Genomic DNA, 17,363 nt, shown 5'->3' with positions numbered 1-17,363 from the left:
TTAATTGAGAGCCAGTAAAGGTGGATGAGGGTTGGGGTGATACGCTGCCAGTTCTTTGTGTGGGTGAGGACTTTGGCGGCAGAGTTTTGGACATACTGGAGCTTGTCTATGGTTTTGCTGGGGACCCCAGACAGGACTCCAATGCTGCAGTCCAAACAGGCCACAAAGTCAGAGAGTGATTGCCGGAGTCGAGAGATGTTTTTAAGATGACAAAAGGCTGAATTGGTGATGGATTTGATGCGAATATAGAAAGTGGGGGTGAAGTCCAGGACTACACCAAGGTTGCTACACCAACCTTGGTGTAAATTGCTGTTCAGTTTGAGTAGGTTGGTTGACATGCAGGCTTTGATGTCATGCAGACAGATAACCGGGGGGGTGCTGTGTATCATCAAATAACAGTTGGCAGTACAATTTTCAACTTTTTTTTTTTTTTTTAAACGTTTTTCTTTCCCTGGTGTTACCAGATGGAGAGTCATGTGCCTGCAGAGCTGGCGGAAGCGTTTGGGGACGAGGTGCTGGATCACACCCTGGTCCTGCTGACCTGTGGGGACTACTTGATGGGAAGAACAGTGGAGGTATTAGAGTTGTAAACTAGATAAAAAATGTCAAGTCTTCTTAAGCTTTGTGTTATTAAAATCTTGTATACACGTTGATACCCTGCAATTCAAATTGAGCTTTTGTATTTAATTTTTAACTGGGTTGGCCAGTCTTGTGACACACTGAGGGAGGAATTAAAGTAATCTGTCTGACAAGGTCAGGTTATGTAAACAAATTCAAACAACAATATGTTATTTATTATATATACTTTGAAAAATGGAAACTGCTGCATTCTCCTTTAGACATCTTTGCAGTATTTCCTCACCACACATTGTGTCCAATTTGGGCTAATCAGCTGCTGTTCATAGCAGGAGAAAGGCAATCCAGTGCAAATGTAAATTGTTTCCCACAGGAATACCTGCAGAAAGAACACCCAGGCCTGAGGCAGATAATTGAGCGCTGTCGGGGGAGGTACCATGTCTTCAATAATCGTAAGCGTCAGGACAGGGAGCAGGTCTGTGAGCTGCTGGAGAAGGTGAGACGTCGGTGTAGAGAACGATTAACGGCATCAAGACTAGAGTTTGCACACACATTTTGCAGTGGTGTTGTTAACAACTTTTCTGTTTTCATACTGATTATGGTGGGTTATCTCACAATTTAGTCAGTATATGTGTATACTTAATTACCAGAATAATTTTAAGATCTTCAGAAAGTAAAATTATTTTTTATTGCAAGTGGTAGAGCTCTTTGTTTTAACTGCTTTTTCTCAGAAGGTTACTGAGCATGCATGTTTTTCTCAGCAAGGCCCTGTTTCATACTCCTACTATCACACCCAGTTGTAGTTGGACAGATATTAAAAATTAGGCTGATTACGTTGCAACTTTGACTGAAATAGGAATTGATTCCACAATGATTGACAATGAATGAAGATTAACTGCAGGACTTATAAAGTGGGACGCAGTAATTGTAAATGTGAGTATGGGGGAAATTTACTAAATATATTGTTTGTATATTTATTTATGTGTTTATGTAACAGGTGGACAATATGGTGAAGGAAAACGGGGAATACTATGTGAAAACAGCTCAGGAGAGAGAGCTGGAGAAGCGAGTGAAAGACAGAAAGAGAGAACTTCTGGAAAGTTACAGAGCTCAAAAGGAGGAGAGAAAAGAGACTGTCTCTTCAATGCACATCCAAAGCACGGAAATACGCAGGGGTATCGATAGAGAGGAGAAGAGTGCTGCTTGGGAGAGGAGAAGGAGAGAAGGAAGAGAGGAGATTGAGGGAAATGTGAGTGTGAGCAAAAGATCTAACGGGCTTCATTCAACGCCAGCACCAGAGCAAGAGTCCTATTCAGAGACGCATTATGACCGTCAGTTGAACAGGACGCCCAGTTTCAGATTAAATGCAGGTAAATGTATGCATTTTTGTAGCCAATGTTGTTCTACATCACAATATCACGTAGAAAATGAATGTGAGCATTAAACATGACTTATAGTTACTGTTTTTCCTCTGTAGATGGAGCTATACTCTCACAAATGTCTGAAGTTGAATCAACTCCAAGAGTGGTCACTACTTGTGAGTCACAGGAACACTCTTGTATTATATCACTAAAAAGTGCTCCTTTTTGTAAGATGTTTGAAAATGATTATTTTTAAATTTTCCATATTAAACTCCACATTTCACCTGATTGTTTTCAGTTCACCAAAGAATGAACAGCTTCGAAGAGAGAACCCCTGAGGCATCTCTGATCTCATCTCCTCATTCGCCAGTCTTCCTCTCTTCCCCCTCCTCACCAACCTTCACCTCCTCTGCCTCCTTATTTTCCTCATCCTCCACTCCCTCCTCATTTCCCTCATCCTCCTCTCCCTCCTCATTTCCCTCATCCTCCTCTCACTCCTCATTGCCCTCATCCTCCATATCTTTTTCATCATCTCCGGAGCTGCGTCTTGTGCTGCTCGGACGATCAGGAGCAGGGAAGAGTGCAGCTGGTAACATCATATTGGGGCAGGAGGAATTTGAGTCACGCCCGGACAGTCTCACTGCGATCACTCGGGAATGTGAGAAAAAGAAAGCACTGGTTGACGGAAGACGGGTAAGTTATTAAGATGTTATTTGCTTTCATGTTTTCATTTTTCTTTCACTAATGTGTTATTGCCAACCCCCCCAAATTCTAATCTTTGACACTCTTGTCTTGTTTTCCATCATAAAACAATTCAATCATGTGGATTTCCCAAAAATCAACTTTTCTTATTGCTGCATTTTTCTCCTTTCTCACCTGCAGGTGGCGGTGGTGGATACCCCAGACTGGTTCTGTTCAGAACAAACTCCAGATGAGGTGCGAGCTCAGATCTCCTCCTGTGTAGCTTTAACCAGTCCCGGTCCACACGCCTTCCTCCTGTGCGTCCCCTTAGACCAGCCTGCAAAGACCGAGCTGCAGGCTCTCAGGGTCCTCGAGGCTGTTTTTGGCCCAGAAGCGGTCCAGAGACACACTCTGCTCCTCTTTACTCACGCAGATAAACTGAAGAAGAGCGGGAAGGCAGGAAATTGCAGTGTGGAGGAATACATCGCTGGTCAGCGGGGGGATTTGGTAAAGCTTGTGGAGAAATGCGGCGACAGGTTTCATGTGATGGAGATGGAGGGAGGTGGAAGGGACAGAAGAAATGTGGCACAGCTGCTAGAGAAGGTGGAGCAGACAGTGAAGGAAGGTGGAGGACAATGCTATTCCCATCCTGCTTTTCAGGAAGCGGAGAACCGAGTAAGGAAGAGACAGTTGGAGATTGCAAGGGAGAGAAGGGGGGGGGGACTTGAGCAAAAAGGACTGGGCGACAGACAGCTCAGCTCTGAAAGGCAGGTACTTTATCCCTACATGCAGCCTCTGGCTGAGGCAGAAGAGGAAGTAACAGAGGATGAGATTGAAAAAACTAGGGATGAGGCAGAGATGAGTGTGAGTACATTGAATATTGACAGCCTTCCTCCAATTACGCATTCCACCATGTCTCCTTCACTTCTCCGTTCCATTATGGAGAAAATGGAGTCAAGTGCAAAGATGTTACCTCAACTCCTGGCAGATAGCTCTGTGTGGGTAGGTGAGGGAGCAAAGAAAGTGAAAGATAGTCCGGTGTGGGAGACGGTCAGCGGCAAGGCACAAAATGTCCAGAAGATGGTGGTTGATAGTTCTGTATGGGAGAAGGTTGGAGCTAATGTTGGGCATGTGTCCAAACTAGTAGGAGATAGAGTTCCCAAGGAAATAGTGGACGGTTCTTCATGGGTGGGATCCAGAGCAAAGTCAGCAGCAGCTAGTCCTATGTGGGGAAAAGTAGGATCTGGGGCAAAAACTGGAGCTAAACTGATGGCTGATGGCTCTGTGCAAGTTGGAGCTAGACTTTTTACCGGTGCAAAGATGGTGTCTCAGAGTCCTGTGTGGGGGAAGGTTGGTTCTGGGGCCAAAGCAGGTGCCAAAATGGTGGCAGAGAGCTCAGTGTGGGGGAAAATTGGGACTACTGCTAAACAGGTGCCCATGGTAGTCATAGGGGGTGCATTGCTGGGTCTGGTGCTCGGTGTGATTTTAGGGGGTGTGATTGGCGGAGCTGTCGGGGTAGCTGCTGGATCTGCGGTAACTGAGGTGGGCAGACGGAAAATCAGCAACAAAAACATGTTAGAAAAGACAGATAATGTGGAGAGAACAGTGAATGACAGCATAGACTCTCTGGTAAAACAAGGAGAGAAAGTATTCAAAACTGAATGAAAGGCTGGATAGATCATGTATATAAAATGCTAAAATATTTAGTTGTGAATAAGTCAGATAAGAGTGTATAATTAAACAGTGGCAAATATGTATTTTAAATTTATCGCAGCAGATGGACTATCTTTAAATCACAGATACTTTTCTATTAGTATTTCTTTCTTTGTTTCTTTATATACAAATAAACCACAAGTCAAAGGATTTTAAAATACTTCTGTCAAATTGTATGACGTTTTTTAAAAGGGTGAATATTGCTCACACTAAATTATGTTTTCACAATATATATCATTTTGACAAAATAAACTCTGCTAAATTTGGCTAAATTGATTTTGGTAATGCACATGAAAAGTATTTAGGTGCTTCTTTACTGTTTGCAAGATATGTCAAATTCTGTGAGAAAGTATAAATGCAATTATTATTTTGAATGATGATTTATTTCATGTTCATCTCTATAAGTGGTAAATTCAACATAAATATAAACTTATGTAAGTCATTTAACAAGTTTTATTCTAGATACAGTATATGGGTCACTCAGCATTTTCACTGTGCTACTAGCACTACTAGTACATAATTAAAAACTATTGTATAATGATTGGGTCTTTGTCTGTTTTTAGTGTCACAATAAAAATATGATGGAAAGTTTTATCGTTAATCTTTTTAAATATTTTTCACACTACACTGACTTTGTTTTTGCATTTACTAAACCTCATAACTTGCTAAGCCTCTGCATTAAAAAGCTTTGTTCTTGTTATCAGCATGCTAAAGCTGCTTTAGGACCAAGAACCTTCTAACATGTCCAATCCTCACATGGGACATGCAGGTTTAGTCTGTAATGGCATGTGGGTGTAGCAAGAGGGGCGGAGGCAAGGACGTTATCTTTAAGTCCCAGGCTGGCCACCATCACCCTGCTTGGCCTCCTGTATCAAAAGAAAGAGAGAAGGTCAACACCCCAGCAGTCCCAACCAATATTATAAAGTTTCTTTTTCCTGACCTACATGCAATTGCAATATTTAGTCCTAAAAAACAAACACACAAGCTTACACTTTACTCTAAAAGATGAACAGTAAAATTAAGGCAGAAGCTGTGATGTTTAGTTGATTTCAATAAAGTAATATTTTCACGTTGAATTAATATCTTACTAATCTTGTGTTGCCAGACCTTTGTGTAGCCAGACCTTACCTTGTGGAGCGAGGTCTGGCCACACAAAAAAAAGCTCTGGTTGTTAGCATTTCTTTAAACCAAAGAGCTATTTCACAAAACCTAGATAGCGGATTAAGCTGGGATTTCCTTATCCTGGCTCAAATTAGCCTTGACTCGGTTTCACAAAAGCAGAGGCACCTAAGTTACCATGGAGATCTATTCTGTGAAGCTAGCCTTCTCCTGACCAGGATTTAGGATAATAATTACCAGGATAATCCTGGGGCCTTTTTTGTTCACTCAGTGGTTTTACAACAATTAAGTTAAGCACTGTTATTATTTAAAGTTATGACCATTATTCTTTAGAATTATTTGTGTGACGTGTCATTGTTACTTTTTATGCTTGATGAAAACTGCTGAAATGTGTTTCAAATGAAGTCTGTTACCAAGGGCAACACATACAATGCTGTACATGTGTGTTTCTATAGTGGACCAATGCACCTAAAATTATTTTAGTTGATTAATTTTTTTGTATTCTTTAACAATAAATGATCATGTTTGTTCCTCTTCCTTGTGCATTATATCTGGCATTCTTAGCACACAATTTGTGTTGTCCAGTAAACTGGAACAATAATTTGGAAGGATTATACAATTTTAAGAGCATATCCCAATTGTATAATCCTACCAAATCATAGTTTTTGTTCACTGAACCAATATACATAGTGTAGACTACTGGACATGACTACTGTAAATTCCTGCAACAACAGGGAAAGGCCACCTCAATGGTTTTTGACCTTATATTTGGCTTGGGGGAATTTATTGCTTAATTTTCTGGGCATTTTCTTTCCTGGTTCGGTTTAAACACATCCCATAATCACAGCCCAATGAAGCAGGATCAGACTCATATTCTGACTAGAATCTGAGTATGGCCATATCAGGCTAGTGAATAGGCCTTTTTCACAGAAGAAATTTTGAATTATCACAGAAGGAAAGGGTCATACATATATAATACAATTAAAGGTGGCTAATTTCATTAAACTGCTTCCGTTTCAGGGTTGTCCACGCTGGCTCACTGGGACACTTAAATAGAACAAAGACATTGTTATAGCAGCTATAATTCATTTTCCTATCATCATAATAATAATAATATTGTATTAAATGACAATATGTGAAATGGTTTGCTCATAGTGATGAACTTTTAGAGAATTTGGCTTTATATCATGTTTAGCTCATCGTTTTGGTTCCCTCTCATCGCTCTACAGCCATTTTCAGCTGCAGCTGGCAGCTTTTGCCAGTAAAAAGAAAAAAGCTCCATAAACTCACTGTACACTACTTGCTCAGCACCAAACAGCAGACAGACAATGCAACTAGCTGGTGAACATGGTGGAGCATTTAGCAGCTAAAGAGACATGTTTTTTGAGAAGTTGGTGGAGACCACAAACAGAGCAAACATAGAGTGAATATTGGATTTAGATTCATCAGGTGACCAGAAATACAACCCAAAATGAATGATAATGTTGATCCGTAAAAGCTAGATGTGTTAGTGTTTGCCAACAAATTCACCATGTAAACTTAAAGCGTTATGAAATGCATTTATCTTTAATAGTTATAATCTTTCATAAATTGTTTAATAACTCCTAACAACACAGCAAATCACTTGTGTTGCTACAAAAACCTGGCTAGAACTTTAGTGTGTGCAATTGCAGAATACTGCAGTGCCCCCTTAATATGTGTGTGACCCCTGCCTCAGTCTGTAATCCTCTCTGTGGTTTTATAACGAAGCAAGAGGGGGCAGATCAGCCTGGCACAGCAGAGCGGGCAGAGTCAGCCATGGCAGCGTTGTGAAAGCAGCTCTTCCTGTTGTGTGGTCCCGAGACCGTGTGTAGGGCTTCCCAGAGCATCCTGGTGGCTGTATTCTTTTTTTGTTTTTCCCCTCTCCCTTTCTCAAATGCAGTGGTTTCCACCAAATATGTCCAAACACCCATCACTCTCTCTCTCTCTCACACACACACACACACACACACACACACACACACACACACACACACCACACACACACCACACACACACACACACACACCAACACACCCACACACACACACACCACCCGTCCTCCAGGAAACTCATTGACCGTCAATGAGACAGCACTAACTGTTGGCGTTCACTTGATAAAATGCCACTTGATAGAGCCGTGCATGCAGGCAGAGAGAAAGCAGCACTATTGCACAGCTGCAACTTACCCCCAACTTCCCACTTATGCAACACTCCACCACCATGCTAAACCCCATCTCTAACTGCATCCCACATCCACCCTGACCTTCCTCATCCAACCACACAACTACAATTGTTGCTGTTACATAAATCTTTTGCCTCTTGGTTGCTTACACACATATACAGAATGCATGCTAAAACATGCAGTGGTGGAATTTAAGTGCATTTACTCGTGTAGGCCTACTGTACTTATCTACAATTTCGAGGTATGTACTTTATACTACTTTTTATGCCACTACATTTATTTGACATTAGTTACTTGTAACTGCAGATTGAGATTATTAATTTAAAAATATAAATTAAGACATTATTATTAGATTAAGATATTCAACAGTATATACAAAAATAATAATTTGTAAGCAAGTCAGTCAGTCATTTCAATTAGCGCCACCTTCATCAACTGCAAAATTAGTGGTGTACACATTAATGAATAATGAATTTCACACAGAATCATCTCAGAAGCCGTTATTGAACATTGTTTGTAAAAAGGCAGGTACTTTCAATAAAAAATACTTGACAGGTGAACCATCTGTCTATCATGTCAGCCATTCTTGTTTTTGAATGAACAGCCGCGGCCTTGACTCCATGGTCACATAAATGTATTATAAGGTTACACACACCTAAATCACTCTGATATCTACAAGTAGCTCCGTACCGGACGGCGATTGGTTTGGTTAAATGGTAGTTCAGTCACAAATACATTAGGCTCCTCGAAACCTGAACGAAATTTGTGAGATATGTGATCCAGAGAGTCTCGCATGATCTCGTGATATCGAGAGAATCCAGCTGCCGTGCAAGGTAAGTATGGCTTCCTTGTTAAAAATAACCATTGTTCATCTGTGAGTCTGGTGAACTACAAAACCGATGGAGTTTGACTTTCACTATTCTGCCCATACCTGAATAAGGTAGCAAGTTGTTGTGTTAATCTATGTAGTTAATCATGTAGACTTATCTAGGCTTGTTATTTCTTCAAAATAAGCATTGATATTTAAGTTGGTCCTTTTATAGGCCTAACCAACAAGCATTGGAAAAATACCTCTAACATCTGATGGTTACTATGATCATCTCACACTGAGAACACTTTGAAGATACACAAATGTTCCCTACACATTTGACAAACACGGCAAAACGTTTGGATGTGTTGAGAAATAGTGCTGACAAAGAGCAGTGGAGCGCAATAAGAGGATGTCAAATAAGGAACAGCAAACTAAAACACACTTTATTTCTGTCCGGTACAAGTGTGTCACAATGTCAGGGTGGGACCATCGGCCCTGCTTCTCTTAAAAACGGCAACTTTAATTCATGAGTGCATTACATGCTCTTCTTTGCAGACACAATAGAGTATTTATATACTTTGAATAATTGTACTAGGGCAATGCAGATTGTACATATCTGAGGCTGGAACATAACATATTTTTTTTAACGCTCTTGTGAGAGATTCACTATTATATGAGTCTACAGAGGCAAAGCCAATTCAAAATCCTGAATAGTTGACTAAAAAGAGATTATCAGATTTTTATTATTAATCCAAATGGACAATCTCTTTAGATTTTCAGCATCCTATTTTGCATAATTCGTCGTTGTGGATCCACATTGTTTGACATCGGAACATTTGGACCTTACTTGGATATAAAACATGTTCAAGTCTGTTTGAATGTTCTGTGGTGTTTGCATGCCTCACTACTTTCCCCATAGCACACTTCAGTCTTTTCCTAAAACACAGAGCCTTACCCTCAATGTTTACACATCACTGCAAAAAACAGAGCTATTCAAAACTATAGAAAGTCTCTGAAATTCTATTTCACTACTTGAGAGTTGAAGAGAGAATCATACTGGCTCCACAAACCCTTTTGGAATCTGTCAGTGATTGTGTGTCCTGTAGTCAGTGTAACACTTACACCTCTTTGTTTGCTGTCTTTTGGTGTCACCGCTCATCATTTGGGGCTGCCACCATCCGTATCTGACTTTTGACCTTTCCCAGAATGCCATGTGTCACCAAAGAGGTCTTAGCCCCAAAGCTTTCCTCACTGTCTGTGTCACCATAGCAACTGGATGTTGCTGGGGAGTTAGCCAGAGCAATGAGTGAGTCAGTTGAGTCTCTGTGGACTGTGGTGGGACGTGCTGAGGATGGTGGGGTTGCGTGGGACGGAGGAGGAGTGTTGCACTGAAAAATACGGTTTTGTTTATTACTTTTCAACCCAGTGGTGCTGCTCTGGTCCTCAGCTGAGTCCCTGTTCTTGTCCTGTGCCTGGTCATTGAGCAGTGTGACCAAGAAGTTGATGTACTTTACAGCCAGACGGAGGATTTCATTCTTGCTGAGCTTCTTGTCATGTGGGTGTGTGGGAATGAGTTTTCTCAGCTCAGAGAAAGCCCCGTTTACGTTCTGCTGTCGCCAGCGCTCGCGGCTGTTGGTGAAGACACGGCGAGCGAGTTTCTGAGGAGGGCCTGTTAGACACACATAATCACTGTCTGAGTGTGCAGGGCCTTAAAGGACATAAAAGAAGTTAATATATATTATTGTTGTCAAAGAATACCATTAAAAACAACAGCAATGGAATGATCCTACTATTGTAATGTGTTGTGTAGCCAATGCCTCATATGTCTTATGCCAAAATGTTCACAGTTCAAAAACTATTAAAACAACACTGTTGCACTGGAACATCTTCAGTCATCATTACAGTGAACGTGTGCACTTAAGTTGATTTTGAGTAAACACCGCCTTGCGGCTGTAAATACTCACTAGCACCAGGTGTAGTAATCCACCGCTGAAAATAGTCCTACAACAAATGCACTATACTCCTGTTTGAATAACGTTTACTGTAAAAAGCTAGTGCCCTGCTATTTTAGGGAATTATTTAAAAAACATCTAAATATGTATCTATGACCCATTTTTAAACATCTATGTCTTCAGTAAGAACAACTGTGCTTGGGGCTGAAAGCCACACACAAGTTAAGGAAGTAGAAAAGTATTGAGAGATGGACTGACACATCATTGCTGTGTTTTTTTTTTCAGAGAACTTGCTGAGCATAAGGAAATTACAGATTATCTTTAAACTTATTATTTTTTGTAAACATCATCATACATTCGTATATATATTCTCCGGGATCAGTGCAGCATTTCCATAATCAGTACAATTTCAAACATGCAAACATTCACATACAGTAATTATGGCTGTATCAATATTGATGTCTCATTCTTTATTTGGTCACACAGAAACTCACAATCATTGATCTCTGCCTCAAAGTGTGACGAGGTTCTTCTCTTGATCCGGCTGTTGTTGATGACACCGTAGTTTCCTCCTGAGGGCCCCAGGTAAGAACTATTGATAAAAAACATGGCAAAATGTGACATTTTTGTAACTGCATTTACAATCAAGTGCAGCTAAATATATAAAAAAACAGTTATTCCAGAATCTCTTCTTGTAAATATAAAGAGGGGTATGAGAGCTCAAGAAGATGGAGGAAGCCATTAACTGCGGTGTGATTAGGTTTGTGGCGTTGATTGAGTGTGCATGCAGAGTTTTAGCCCAGTCTCATTAAGTCTGGTTAAACTGATTTTACTCCAGGGGGATGGAATGGATCAATGCTTCCTGCTACAAACATACGAGAGAGAAGTGAGGAGGGAATCTTATTCCCAGACCTCCATGACAGATGGGAAAACCTTAGATGTAGATAAAAAGTCCTACTTTTTACATAGATGATGTTCCTTTGCTACGGAAAGAAACTGTGAGGAAAATCGTTTTTGGTGCAGAGAATAGATGAACAGCAGGAGGGCTCTGATAATATCTGCAAAGAAATGCCTTTCTTCGTGAGTGTAAGCTAAGAGTAGCCAACTCTTTGAGCCCAAAACAATCTGTTTTGTTGTCTTTTGTCAGTTCAACAACAAAATTTAGTTGCAATTAAAAGTGGATGTTTAGTTTGGTAAGTGATATCTTCGTGTTGTTGGTTGCACACAATAAAAAAAACGTTTATAATGGAACTTGTATTTAGCGCCCTATATGTCCTGATGAGTAAATGAAATGTGAGATCCCTTCATAACAGCACACATCCTGCTGTCAATGCCACATAACCGTGCAGCATAGCCACAATTGATCTCAATGGGAAGTCGTGAAATCGCAGCAGTTAAGGTTTCATATGAAACAGAAATTTGCTACCAACGAGGTGGCCTCATCATCACAAGTAACATCGCAGGAAAGCGTTTTTTATTTTATGGTTAAGAGTTCCACATCTGTTTGTATGCCTGCTGAAACGGAGGTGCTTGAGTATGTGGCAACTTCTTACATTATTGATTATTATTATTTATTGATATACTATTGTATTATGTTCTATAGAGAGCTGAAGTTTTATTATATTTTCCATAATTCAGATTTTCTTACAGCATAAAATGCAAACTCCAGAATTGTTTTAATTTGTCATGAAACTGACATTCCACCAACAAGATTATTTAATCCACAGCTCATACATTAGATACAACTATCAGTTTTGTCTGCTAATGTTGTGGTTCCCACCCTTGGTGTCAGGACCCCTAAAAGAGGTTGCAAGATTGAGAAATAGCGTGATGATGAACTGGATAAGAAATATGTAAAAACACAAAAGTACATTGACTGTTTTCTAACTTTTCACCAACCTTTTTTTCTTGTGGAATAGAAATCTTTGTTTCTTTAGGACCCACAATTATTCAAACAAAAAAATCTGAGAAAGGAGGAAATCACTCTGCTTAGCACTCACTGAAGAGGGTCTATATGAGCCAGATCTCACCTAGTGAAGAAGGGGTGTGCAGACAGGTACTGCTGAGGCAACAAGGGTCCTGGGGAGGGAGCTGAATGGCCCCCAGAAGCTCCAGGACTGGCCACAGGCAAACAGGACAGCTGACTGCGGCGAAGGTCCCCGTGGGGCCCATGTAGGAGACTGGGAATTGGGTGGAGGGCAGTCAAAGGAGTATTAGGGAGCGGGAGAGGGGGTTTGCTGTGACCGAGGCTGATGACTGGAATGTGTGGAGGAAGAGGAGAGGATGATGAAGACAAAGGGAAGGATCTGGTGGTGGTTGGAGGTGGTAAAGTGCACAAGGAGGTCTTGGCTGGTGCCGGGAGGAGCGGAGGTGGAGAGGAAAGAGTTGGGGACCCCTTGGTAGAAGCAGAAGGGGCTGTGGTGCACGTTGGTCCTCCTTGCTTCACCTCCTCCTCTTCCTCCTCCTTCTTGGTCTCCATGACACTGGGCTCAGGTGCAGTAGCTGTCCCTACGTTGTGACTGGTTAACACCGTTGCCTTGACGATGGGGGACTGAATCGAGCCAGCAGAGGGGACATTCGTGTGTCCCTTGTGCCCTGACTTGTTAGCAGGACACGGGCTGTTGATAGCATACAAGGGTGCCAAAGGCCTGTTTTGGAGAGGACTGTGCTGCTCTACGGAGACACAGGATGGGGAAGAGGAGGAGGAGGAGGAGGAGGAGGAGGAGGAGGAGGAGGAGGAGGAGGGGTGAGTTAAGTTGGTGGGTGAGGTAGGTGGGCCAGTGGGGTTTAGCTTCTCCATCATGGTAGGAAAGACTCTCTGGGGATCCTCAGTAGTTACAAAATTCTGTTCCTCCTGGCTGCTCAATGTGTGTCCCGTGAGAGTGTGTCACTGTGTCTATATATATACATATATGTATATATATGTGTGTGAGAATAAGTAACATATTCATGTGTACCACCTGCAGCTTGTCCTACAGAGCCCTTTAAATCTGTCCTAACCAAGTGTATGTGTCTTTTACTTACACGTCTTTATTTCCTCTCCATGTGTTCTGCTTTCTTGCAAATTATGCAATATCTTGTTGCTCTACCTCACTAGAAATGTGTATTTTCCTCTGGCCAACCTGCAACTCACCACTTGTTCTTATCTTTGCCAGGGTCAGTATGTGAGTCTTCTATCTGTCATTTCAGATTTTATTTGCCTCGGATTGAGCTATAGCTGTCTTCTGCTCCAGCCTTATTACCCATCGTTCCCGCCTCTGCTGGCTGTGAGTGTGAGTAAACGTGAGCATGTATTCATTCCCTCACTTCAACATTACAGAGGGTGCCAATGAAACAAATGTTTCAGTCCTTGCAGTCTTTAATGGAGTAGCCCTCCTGTGGTATCGTCTCTGGGTGCAGCGTGGAGCCAGGGTGGTTGTTGCGGTCTGATCTGGAGTGGATTTCTCCCACAGTACATCCTGAGCAGCAGATTCTAGGTTTTGAAAACGTCTCTAGTGGCTGCTCTTTAGGAGTCGGTCTGTCTATCTGTCTGTCTGTGTGTATTTTGAGGATGTGAGTCAAAATCCTTTTAAGCATTCAAAGCTTCCCAGACCCCTGAAGATTGGATTTATATCAAAGAGTCTGTTGAACGAAACAAAAAATACACACTCAGGATATACTGTATATTTGATGTATAGAGATGGAAATGTTGTAAAAGGTCATAATTTGCAGATAAAAAACCACAAGAGCAGTTGTTGGTTCCCTCAGTGGAAGCTGGTCTACAGTTTAAAATCTGAATTTGATTCATAATTTACAGATTCATCTCATACTACTGCCCTGAGTTAATGCTAAAATGCTGCATATCAATTTAATTCACTGTTGTTCTCTATTTCTTCAAGGAAGGAGACGTTTGTTTTTACTCTGCTCTGCAAGGCGTTATACTCTTATGATTTCTCAGCTTCTGCAATCGCAAGTGTTCCTGTTTTGTCTTTTCTAGTGGTCATGACTTTATTTTGGACATTTCCCTCTTTCACAATGATGTGCGGACGACACATGCAGGTAGTTTTTTATTGTTTAATTTTGCAGCAGTGTTATATTTACAATTATATTAATATCTTGGTAAGGAGAAATAATAGAGAAGCAACACAGACAGAAAGTTACAGATGAATATTTAAATGGTCTCAGCTGTACATGGCAATTTTTTTCTTTTGCTGTTGCAGAAACAAAACAACTATCACTACTCGTATACTTTGTTGAAGCATAGATGATATAACATTTGACTTTTGGTCAAGGTTGTATTCTCTGGCACATTTCTGGCACAAGTTAATTATAAACCTTTATGCTACCATATTGCATCGCAGATAATTTTTATATATGATTTTTATATATGATTTTTGTATATGTCCAATAGTTGTGTTTTCTTGTAAATTTTAATGTTATTGCCTTATGTTACTGTTTAATCCAAATGCAGAATATGTTGTATATTTCTTACCGTAGCCAGTAGACTGGAAAAAATATATATATATAAGAAACATATATATATATATATGTATTTGCAATCCTTGGCTGCATGTCATTCTCCCTCTCTCTTTCCCCCCTTTCATCAGCTGTCTTATATAATAAAGGCCTGAGATGGTTGAAAAATACTCTTCATAAAAAAATAAGTTAATACAGCAAATGGCCATCCAAAAAGCATCTGACGTGGTGTGATATTACATTTTTATCTTCATCTCTTTACCAATAAATAACCATATTAGCTATTCTTTTATTATTTATATTATATATTTATACATACATTTTTTTTGTTATAATTGTTGAGGCTGCAAAGCCATTCATGCACTGCAGGCTGCATACAAATAAAATAAACAAGTACTTACAGATACATTATGATATCCAGTGTGGCTGATCTGTCTGTCATGCAAAATCCGTTCAAGTGATCTGTAAACGCACATGTTGTATCTCCTCAGTGTTTAACGCCCTCCTCCTCTTCCTCCGGCAGCCTGTCACTGTGTGTATGTCAATCTCTAAGGTCAAAACTGTCTAAAACCGCTCAAACTCTTCTCATATTCTATGAATCATTTTAAAAACTAATAATGAGATATATTCATATAAGTCCCAAACATTCACAAAGAGATGAAGTTAGAATTAGACCGTCCAAATGTAAGCATTTGTTTTTCGTCGTGAAGTTGTTCCTTTGAACGAAGACACACTCAAAGCATGCCGCCCCCTGTCCATATGTCATTCTCACCTCTCTCTCTCTGTCTCTCTCTGTCTGTCTCTCTCTCTCTCTGTCTCTGTCTCTGTCTCTCTCTCTCTCTCTCTCTCTCTCTCTCTCTCTCTCTCTCTCTCTCTCTCTCTCACACACACACACACACAGTCCTGTCTATCCTTCTTTCTCCCACTTTCTTCGCCAAGAAGACACAATGCTCTAGCTGGTTGCCAGGCGGAGAGCTCTGGTACTGGCAAGTGTGAGGTGGGGGAGAGAGAGAGTGAGAGAGAGAGAAGGGTGAGAGAGGGAACCATGTTGCAAGGAGAGTTTTCCGCTTGCTGCTGGACAAGAGGATGTGCTAGTACAATATGGTGGCTCCTGATAAGAGCCTCAAAGCTGCCTGTGGCCTGTAGATAAGGAACCTCCACCACCCCTACCCCCCCTCCACCACACACACCCACCCACACACACACACACACACACATACACACACACTGGACTGGTCAATCCTAGACTTTGAAGGCATCTTGACTGTTTCCAAGAAAATAGCAATATAATAAAAAGACAATAGTATACTGTACACACATGCACATGCCTCTCCATACACACATAGGGTGGAAAGTCATACATAGGCAATGCCAAAAGGCCCTTGGGGACTCAGTAGATAAATATCTTAAACAGTCTGCTATTAATAATTAGTTTTAGATTTTGATTGTTTGCTTTGAATCTTATGAGGATTGTATAATGTATCTTTGTAGCAGCATTAGAAAGACACATGATCTTTTATTTTGGATTGTTTAAGGCAAATTGATGTAATAAAAAAGGTAAGCAGAGATAAAATATAAATGAGAGATGAGGAGCAACTATCCCTGAATGGAGCTTTTCTTTTATAATAGTTGATTGTCTTATCCTGGTTATAATCCCAGGATGTCCATTAATCAATAAGTCGATCAACACAATATTTATTTTGTGTTTGTGTGTGTGCGTGCTTGCGTGCGTGCGTGTGTGCGTGCGTGCGTGTATGCGCATGTGCATGACGGCATGGTACAAACACAAAAGATCTCTATTCATTGGACTCGAGAGATTTTGGGCAGGGGCTTTTCTGTTGTGACATCAGAGCAGCACACCTGTGTCACTGATCTATGTCACGTCATCATGGTAACTTTCCTCTCCAAGAGCTCCCAAACTTCCTTCCTAAATTTATCTTTCACTCTCTCTCTCTCTGTCAACCTCAGGGTCAGCACCTCTTCTACATTCGCTCAGTCATTTCCTTCTTAGACAGACTGAAACACTAACATTATAAAGGCTTTACAGTTACGTGACCTTCAAGGTCCTGGGAAAGAAAGAAAGCAGTTTGGCGAGCAACTGCTCAACAAATCTGTCATTGCCTTCATCATCATCATGATCATCATTGTGATTTGTTTTCATTATAGTCCTAATGATCATCATCATTGTCAACAATAACTGCATTGTGGTCTGAATATGCTGAAATAATAGTACAATCCGGGTTGAAACAGTGTCATCTATCGGTCTGTCACACTCTTTTGCGTCCGGCAGCTGTGGTTCCAGTTGATCGCACTCTGTGTGCCAGAATAAAGTTGCAGTGGCACGGCTGTGTCTGCAGACGTTGCATGAATTTGCCTGTGACATATAAAAAGATACACCAAGGGACAGAGACAAATCCTTTGGGAGTAACTTTTGTGCTTAATGTGTTACTGTTAAAAGTAATATAATTTAATATTGTAACATTGCTGTTTTA

General features: G+C 40.9%; 2 protein-coding genes across 4 annotated transcripts in view; one reads left to right on the top strand and one right to left on the bottom strand.

The window, feature by feature from the left end:
* Window positions 1–4,872, top strand: part of LOC116702738 (uncharacterized) — a 6,808-nt gene extending 1,936 nt beyond the window's left edge. Inside the window, exons 3-8 of one of the 2 annotated variants that reach the window (XM_032537112.1) lie at window positions 465–575; window positions 950–1,072; window positions 1,574–1,946; window positions 2,054–2,113; window positions 2,236–2,630; window positions 2,820–4,872. In XM_032537112.1, coding sequence (XP_032393003.1) covers window positions 465–575; window positions 950–1,072; window positions 1,574–1,946; window positions 2,054–2,113; window positions 2,236–2,630; window positions 2,820–4,283 — 2,526 coding nt within the window. In that variant the 3' untranslated portion in view covers window positions 4,284–4,872. The remainder of the gene's footprint in view (window positions 1–464; window positions 576–949; window positions 1,073–1,573; window positions 1,947–2,053; window positions 2,114–2,235; window positions 2,631–2,819) is intronic. The other variant, XM_032537121.1, reaches the window with a different exon arrangement.
* Window positions 4,873–8,881: 4,009 nt separating this feature from the next.
* lyl1 (LYL1 basic helix-loop-helix family member) lies at window positions 8,882–15,885 on the bottom strand. 2 transcript variants are annotated; one of them, XM_032537356.1, is made up of 4 exons: window positions 15,273–15,885; window positions 12,447–14,037; window positions 10,911–11,008; window positions 8,882–10,133 (listed from the first exon to the last, which is right to left on the bottom strand). In XM_032537356.1, the coding sequence occupies exons 2-4, from the start codon at window positions 13,217–13,219 to the stop codon at window positions 9,613–9,615; spliced, it is 1,392 nt and encodes a 463-aa protein (XP_032393247.1). In that variant the 5' UTR covers window positions 13,220–14,037; window positions 15,273–15,885; the 3' UTR covers window positions 8,882–9,612. The 2 variants fall into 2 exon arrangements, with proteins under 2 accessions (XP_032393247.1, XP_032393239.1); XM_032537348.1 differs by having other exon boundaries at window positions 8,882–10,172; window positions 15,273–15,884.
* Between the last annotated feature and the right edge of the window lie 1,478 nt (window positions 15,886–17,363).

This window comes from Etheostoma spectabile, chromosome 2, assembly GCF_008692095.1.
Source record: "Etheostoma spectabile isolate EspeVRDwgs_2016 chromosome 2, UIUC_Espe_1.0, whole genome shotgun sequence".
NCBI lineage: Eukaryota > Metazoa > Chordata > Actinopteri > Perciformes > Percidae > Etheostoma > Etheostoma spectabile.
This window is presented reverse-complemented; position numbering and strand designations above follow the sequence as displayed.

Coding starts and splice junctions, on each gene's coding strand:
- lyl1 (XM_032537348.1), bottom strand. CDS start 13,219: ATGATGGAGAAGCTAAACCCCACTGGCCCACCTACCTCACCCACCAAC. Junction 11,009..12,446: donor GCACACCCCTTCTTCACTAG/GTGAGATCTGGC, acceptor TTTTATCAATAG/TTCTTACCTGGGGCCCTCAG. Junction 10,173..10,910: donor TGAGGCAGAGATCAATGATT/GTGAGTTTCTGT, acceptor ATGTCCTTTAAG/GCCCTGCACACTCAGACAGT.